This window comes from Mobula birostris, chromosome 4 (genome assembly GCF_030028105.1).
Source record: "Mobula birostris isolate sMobBir1 chromosome 4, sMobBir1.hap1, whole genome shotgun sequence".
In the NCBI taxonomy this organism is placed as follows: domain Eukaryota; kingdom Metazoa; phylum Chordata; class Chondrichthyes; order Myliobatiformes; family Myliobatidae; genus Mobula; species Mobula birostris.
Genome location: NC_092373.1, coordinates 174,632,482 through 174,640,907, shown reverse-complemented (window position 1 = coordinate 174,640,907; position 8,426 = coordinate 174,632,482). Strand labels below are relative to the sequence as shown.

General features: G+C 42.1%; 1 protein-coding gene across 1 annotated transcript; it reads right to left on the bottom strand.

The window, feature by feature from the left end:
* Positions 1-822: 822 nt before the first annotated feature.
* On the bottom strand, positions 823-5,871 carry LOC140196075 (uncharacterized). The gene is made up of 3 exons (XM_072254784.1): positions 5,862-5,871; positions 1,212-2,729; positions 823-1,043 (listed from the first exon to the last, which is right to left on the bottom strand). The coding sequence occupies exons 1-3, from the start codon at positions 5,869-5,871 to the stop codon at positions 823-825; spliced, it is 1,749 nt and encodes a 582-aa protein (XP_072110885.1).
* Positions 5,872-8,426: the final 2,555 nt, after the last annotated feature.

The following is an 8,426-nucleotide window of genomic DNA, read 5'->3' as shown; positions in this document are numbered from 1 at the left end:
TAACTGCAAAGTTGTTTGGGATTCCCAGTTTCGTACACAGCTAGCTAGTCTCAGATGTCGGGGCCAGTGTGATCCCACACTGGAGACTGAACGCAGTGTTTTCCAGCAACTGCACTGGGGAACTCCCAAATAAACTTAGGATGGAGAAGGAAGGATATGGGAGAAAAGGTACGTTTTAAGATATTATTAAATACACAAATATCTTGTTTTCTTGTTTAATTGTTTTCCATATTAATGTTTTCACATATTATAATAATTTAAACTTTTAACAGCAATACACAATTGAGTGTGAACATTGGAGGCAGATAGACTTGGGTTTAACTGGTCTGAGAAGAATTTTATGGGTGGGGTTTTCTAGTTCTATTCAGAAGTCAGTGCACTGTACAAGACCTTGTGATCAGAATGTGATGACTTTGCTGGGGGAGCTTATTTCAGGGAATGAACTCGTGCGTTCAGCAGGCGGTGCCTGGTGAGTGTTGAAGGCAAGGTATGTTTAGAAGTTGTGGCTAATGATATCAGTGCCTTGATTTAGAAGAGCTTTTCCATTTATGCCAGCTGAGATACCAGAGGAGATCCCTGTAACTTGAGAGAATTTGCAAGAAAAATTGCATATTGCAGGATTATAGAAGCAGAATTTTGCTTTCATCCAAAGTGCAGACAACATTTTGACACATCTGAATCTTTGATTCTCTTAAGTCATCCAGGGTTGTCATTTTCCTATTTAATTACATGAAGATAATAACATAAAATGTACAAATCTGTAAGAGGCAAACCCCAGATGCCTATCAATAGGGAGATGGTCAAAAGGAAGGTAGGATTATTTCATGGTTTTTTAGTTCTTTGGCGTATAAGGCTGTACCTGAAAACTGGATGTAGTCTCCGAGAATATAGTTTTTTAATGGCTGAAATATACGCTGCATCAGAAGACGTATCCCTTTTCCTATAATGCCTTTTCAGTAACTCTATAGCAGGATTGGGGCTGCCCTCTTGTGCATTACCATGTGCATTAATCATATTATTATTCATTCCAAAGCTATTCCTTCCTTGATCATATCCATTGGAATTTGATCCTTGACCATAACCCTCTTGGCTATACCCATTGGAGCTTAAACCTTGACCATTACCACTTTGGCTGTACCCATTGGAGCTTGATCCTTGACCATTACCACTTTGGCCATACCCATTGGAGTTTGATCCTTGACCATTACCACTTTGGCCATACCCATTGGAGTTTGATCCTTGACCATTACCACTTTGGCCATACCCTTTGGAGTTTGATCCTTGAATATTCCCAAACTGGTCATACCCATTGACATCTGACCCTTGACCATACCCCCCTTGGCCATACCCATTGAAGTTAGACCCTTGACCATATCCTGCTTGGTTATCCTCTTTGCCATTTAACCCTTGACTATATCCTCCTTGGCCATACCCATTACCATTTGACCCTTGACCTTTCCCCCCTTGATAATACCCATTCCCATTTGACCCCTGTCCATATCCATTACTATTTGACCCTTGACCATTTCCCCCTTGGCCAAATCCAATACCATTTGACCCTTGACCATATCCTCCTTGGTCATATCCATTACCATTTGAACCTTGACTGTACCCCGATTGGTCATATCCCTTACCATTTGACCCTTGTCCATAGCCTTCTTGGTCATATCCATTATTGTTATGCCATTGACCATATCCCCTTTGGCTGTATCCATTACCATTTGATCCTTTACCATATCCCCCTTGGATATATCCATTGAAGTCTGACCCTTGACCATTCCCGCCCTGGCCATATCCATTGCTATTTGACCCTTGACCGTACCCCCCTTGGCCATATCCATTGCCATTTGACCCTTGACCGTACCCCCCTTGGCCATATCCATTGCCATTTGACCCTTGACCGTACCCCCCTTGGCCATATCCATTGCCATTTGATCCTTTACCATATCCCCCTTGCACATAACCATTGAAGTCTGCCCCTTGACCATTCCCAACTTGGCCATATCCATTTCCATTTGATCCTTGACCATTTTCATATTGATTAAATCCATTGTTGTTTGACCCTTGTCCATTAGCCCCTTGAGCATTACCCCCTTGACTATCACTTCCTTGGCCATTTGCATTATTGTTTGACTCTTGACCATTACCCCCTTGGCCATTTGCAATACTGTTTGATCCTTGGCCATTTCCATTTTGAACATTCTTATCCTCCTCATCATTTTCTTCACTTTCCTCACCATTTTCATCTTCATCTTCATCATAACTATTAGCATTTCCACCTTGCCCATTCCCATTGCCATTTAACCCTTGACCATTTCCACCTTGTCCATTCCCATTGCTATTTAACCCTTGACTATTTCCACTTTGTCCGTTCCCATTGGCATTTAACCCTTGACCATTTCCACCTTGTCCATTCCCATTGGCATTTAACCCTTGATCATTTCCACCTTGTCTATTCATATTGCTATTTAACCCTTGACCATTTCCACCTTGTCCATTCCCTTGACCATTCCCATTTTCTCCACTGCTTTTTGACCCTAACCTATTGTCAAACACTTTGCCAAATAGCCATTCCCAACCACTGGACAGTGGTGTAGAACTGTAATGCATTGATGTGCCTTTGCCATTAGGAAATCCTTGGTACATCCCACGGTTTTGCCTGTTGTAGGGACAGCGACGGGACCTTGATCGAATTAAATTGTGCAGGTTGTTTCCCTTTTGGAGCTCTGCTAAACAAATGAATGCCAAATCTGTTAGTGATGCAGTGCTTCAGTTTTTACAATTAGCATCAAGGTGTTGACTGGGTCTTTGACAACAAAGGAAAGAGGGAGAATAACGATAGCATGGAGGATGTTATATACAAGACCTTTCAAAAAACATTTGATGAAGTCACTTGTAGGAGACTTGCTGAGAATATGGCATTGGAGAAGGAATCTCCAGGAATGGTAATGGCATGTTGGCCTTCATAACAAGGGGAGTTGAGTATAGGAGCAAAGAGGTCCTTCTGCAATTGTACAGGGCCTTGGTGAGACCACACCTGGAGTATTGTGTACAGTTTTAGTCTCCAAATTTGAGGAAGGACATTCTTGCTATTGAGGGAGTGCAGCGGAGGTTCACGAGGTTAATTCCCGGGATGGTGGGACTGTCATATGTTGAAAGATTGGAGCCACTGGGGTTGTATACACTGGAATTTAGAAGGTTGAGAGGGGATCTGATTGAAACGTATAAGATTATTAAGGGATTGGACAAGCTAGAGGCAGGAAGCATGTTCCCAATGTTGGGGGAGTTCAGAACCAGAGGCCACAATTTGAGAATAAGGGGTAGGCCATTTAGAACGGAGTAGAGGAAAAACTTTTTCACACAGAGGGTTGTGGTTCTGTGGAATGTTCTGCCTCAGAAGGCTGTGGAGGCCAATTCTCTGGATGCTTTCAATAAAGAGTTAGATAGAGCTTTTAATGATAGTGGAGTGAAGGGATATGGAGAGAAGGCAGGAACAGATTGTGGATGATCAGCCATGATCACAGTGAATGGGGGTGCTGGCTCAAAGGGCCGAATGGCCTACTTCTGCACCTATTGTCTATTGGTAAGAAAACTGAAAAAGTTTGTAATATGGCCAATATAGGTGCCACACAAACTGGAAAAGAATGATGGGAAAATGGCCAGTACTGGAAGTAGTTTAAAGGCCATGTTAGAAGGGCCAAGCAGTAAGTAGATTAGGGCAGTGTTCTGATTGCAACACATAGCTAGCTGGAGCAGAGATAGACAAAAGAAAGTTGGAAAGTAGGCCAGCCTCGGGAGAGCTGGTAAACAGAGTCATGACAGAAAGACAAGACCATAAATTAGAGCACCCAGCCAAGGAGAGAATGGGGAAGTGGCTATCTGGCAGATAGAAGTAATTCTAGCAGAGGTACATAATCATGAGGGGCATACTTGGGGTGAATGCACTCTGTTTTCTCCCCAATATAGAGAATCAAGAACTCGACGGCATAGGTTTAAGATGAGAGGGGAGAGATTTAATAGGAACTTGAGAGGCAACTTTTTAACCAGAGGGTGGCACCTGTGTGAAGTAAGCTGTCAGGAGAAGTTGCTGAGGTAGGTACAATAACAACTTTTAAAAGCCAGTTGGACAAGTACATGCATTGGAAGAGTTTAGAAGGTTATGGACTGAACCCTGGCAAATGGGACTAGCTTGGATGGAGGATCTTGGTTGGTACGGACTAGTTGGGATGAAGAACCTGTTTCCATGCTGCATGACTGTATGAACTCAATTAAAAGTGATCAAATGCTACAAAGAAAACTGGGTTACTGATGAACTAAAGTGAAATTTAAACAGTTTGTATGCAACTTATTCAGATGGAAGTACTATAAATTGCTGAAATTCTTTCTAGGTCAGTTGAGCACCTTTGAGTTCTCACTCAAGATGGTCCCCACTGTACGCTGTAACAGGGCATGTTTGAGAATCTCACCACTGCTGTACCAAACTTTCTCTGTGTGCAGTCCTGACCTGAACCACAATTAGGGAAGACTGTTCTCCACATGAAAACCTGGTTTGGCGAACGGTCCAAGCACCAAATCCCCCCAGCAATAATGGGGCTGTGCTATCTCACAGTATTCTACTTGAGCATAAAATCAAAACCTGATGTATTTGTGGCAAACCCCACCTAAAGGCAGCGCACGGGCTCTGCAATCTCAACAAGGGTTAGAGAAAGGAACAGCAGTGATGGAAGCTTTTCTGATTACACCAAGGACCCCAGGGGGAGGACTTAGAGCATGAATGACGTAGATCTGCATGTAGGAAAAACAACATCAAAACTTGTGGATGATAAATAATGAACAGTTAAGATCTCAGGAAGAAGAAATGTATGAGTAGCAGGTGCACTGTCATGCTAGTTAGAGTGAAGTGATTCACCTGGAAATGAACAATATGGATAGTACAATCTAAATAGTTTCATGCGGAGCCGGGATTTACCATATCCGTTGGAGCATTATTACAAATCTTTGATCTGCTATGATAAGTTGCTAAGGCACTTTTGGAAGTGTTGGGGCCCGTGGCTTTGTAAACCATGATGTTAAAAAAAAAGAGAGAAATGGTGTTAAACATTTGCCAATCGTTTTCCAGGCCCCAGTAAGACATCATGCTCTCTGCCTCCGCAGTTTAGGAAGGACGACAAAGCACAAGAGAACCTGCAGGGGAGATTTAAAACGATGAGACCAGGATTGAGGAAGTTAGGTGGAGGGTTTACAGAAGATGGGGCTGTTCGTCAAAGCACAATAGTTTGAGGGAGGACTTGATGTAGATGTTCAAAGCTGAGAAGGGATTTTGACAGAGTAAACAGAGAACATGTATCTTCTGTCATGGTAGTTAATATGAGAGGTTGTAGAGCTAAATTAATTGAACAAGTAACTTGAGGAAAATGAGGGGAATGTTTTTCACACTGACGGTCGCCAGGATCCATAAAACACCACCTAAAGTATTTGTGGAGTCAGATTACATAGAAATATTTAAACAAAAGTGGGTACATACTTGAAGAGCACTAACTTAAGTAACTGACTTTATAGTAAATTCCAAATGTAGGTTTTGACAATCTCAAAATTAAACTCATGAACTGTTAAAAATTACCCTAAATAAGATACTGTCAAATAAATAATAAATCTCAATTGACAATTGATATTTGTTGACAATGCTGAGTTTGAACTTTCCCTTAAGTGACAAGATAATCATTGGCATTAAATGGAACTACATTTTACACTACAGATTACATGGTTTCAAAAATTGGCAAATTAATGGTCTGAACTGAAGTTCATCTGAGAATTCCTCAGCACAAGAATATAGACAACACTTTCGGTTAAAATTTACGTACTTTGGTCCATTGATGTGTTTGTTGATACCTGCTGGCAGTCTGGATGATCAGGATTAGTGAGGCAGTCCTTGACCTCAGTTTTGATTGAAATCTCATGACTGACAGCTGAGAAAAAAAGAAACACTTTTAGCTAGCAAGAGTAATTTTGATTTCAGTTGCACACTGAACCAAAAATATCACTGTTCACAAACATCAGGACTCAGAGCCAATAAAGGAAATATGCCTGATGCAGGATTTCAACTTGAAACATCAATAATTCCTTTCTTCCCACTGACTTCCTTCTGTAGATAGTTTATTGTAAAAAAAAATAGGTCTGATGTTCAGTTTGAAGCAAGTTTTAAGGAGATTCTGAAAGGAATTGACCAGGTACAGAGGCGGAGGACTTTAGGGAGGGAATTCCAGAGCTGGGGACTTGGTCAGTTAATGATGGTGGTGACAAAGCAGGAGCATCTTAAAGGGAACTACCACGTCCCCGAATGAGCAACAACAGATCTTGACCTCACAGTGTCAGTAGATCAATGTCCTTCATTGAGTACCTCACAGAGGCTTAGTCAAAGAGCAAGAAACAGGCCTTTCAGCCCATCCTACCTGTGCTGACCAAGTACTCATCTGTACTAATTCCATTCACCAGCACTTGATCTCTAACTTTCTTTGCCTCAGCAATTCAAGTGCTCATTCAAATACTTTTTAAATGTTGTGACAGTCCCTGCCTTCACCAACCTGTCAGGCAGTGTGTGGCAGGTTCTAACCACCCTCTAATCTTTGTATCCTCACCTTAAATCTATGTCCTCTGCTCTATTATGGGAATAAATTTCACACGATCCACCCTATCCAAGCCCCCGTACTTTTGTATCCATCTGTCATTGCCCGTCAGCTTCCTGAGCTCCAAACTAGCCTATCCAATTCCTGCTCAAAACAGGAAAATAATTTCCATCCCTGGCAACGTCCTAGTGAATCTCTGCTGCGTCAAAATTCTTCCTTTAGTAGGGTGACCAGATCTACACATAGTATTTTAGCTGTGGCAGCGCCAAAGTTTTAAAAAGTTATGCAAGGACTTACATGCTTTTATATCCTATCCCTGACTAACGAAGGGCAGCATCATATGCTGTCTTCACCAGCTTATCAACCTGTGCTCTCATCTGCTGTTTGTAAGGAGTTAGTATGTTCTCTCCACGACAACATGGGTTTCCTCCAGGTGCTCTGGTTCCTCCCACATTCCACAGCCATATGGGCTAGGGTTAGTTAAGTTATGGGGCATGTTATGTTGGTGCTGAAAGTGTGGCGACATTTGCAGGCTGCCCAGCACAACAGTCGCTGATTTGATTGGATGCAAACGATGCATTTCATTATAGGTTCCAATGTGCATGTGACAAATAAAGCTAATCTTCACTGCCATTTTAGCGACTGATGGATTTGTACACTAAAATCCCCCATTACTCAATACTACCTCTTGTGTGTGTCCTAACATCATTACAGCTTCAAAACCATTTGAGCTTATACCTGTCAGGATTAAATTCCATCTGCCCTTGCTCTTCTCAGTTTACTAACTGCTCAATATTGTCTGAAACCCAAGTCTACCCCTCATTATCAGCAACACTACTAGTTTTCATGTCATCGGCAAACTTGCTAATCATGCCACCTGTATTCATACCCAAAGAGTTGATGCATACTGTATGATCAACAGGAAGTAAAGGTCCCAGCACCAATCCCTATGGTACATCACTGGTTCACAAAAGCAGCATTCCACCCTCTCTCCTAATACCAGGACAACTTTGGATCCAATTTGCTGTAGATCCCATGGGCTCTAACTTTTGCACCAGGCTTTCATGTGGAAACTTGTCAAGGGTCTTGTCCATGTAGACTTTATCACCATACTGTCCTAATATACATATTTGTTTAAAAAAAACAAATTGAGTCAGACAGTGTCTCCCGTTAACAAAGCCACACTGACTATTTCTGATCAATCCCTGCCTATCTACATGTAGATTAATCCTGTTTCTCAGAACTTTTTCCAGTATTTTTAGACCATTAACAATAGAAATGCAGAAGTTTTATGCACAAAGCTATGAGGGGGGGTATGGTAGTGTAGTGGTTAGCACAACACTTTACAGTAGCAACAATCAATTCCCACTGCAGTCTGTAAGGAGTTTGTATGTTCTGCATGTTACTGTGTGGGTTTCCTCTGAGTGCTCTAGTTTCCTCCTACAGTCCAAACGTGTACTGGTTGGTAGGTTAATTGGTCATTGTAAATTGTTCCATGATTAGGCTAGGGTTAAATCAGGGGTTGCTGGACGGCATGGCTCAAAGGGCCAGAGGGGCCTGTTCCATGCAGTATTTTAATAAGGGGTGGCATGGTAGTGTAGTGGTTAGCACAATGCTATACAGTACAGGGATTTGATTCAGTACAGTACAGGGTTCAATTCCCACCGCTGCCTGTAAGGAGTTTGTCTATTCTCCCCGTGACTACGTGGGTTTCCTTTGGCACTCCAATTTCCTATCACGGTCCAAAGGTGTATGGGTTGGTAGGTTAATTGGTCATTGTAAATTGTCCCATGATTGGGCTAG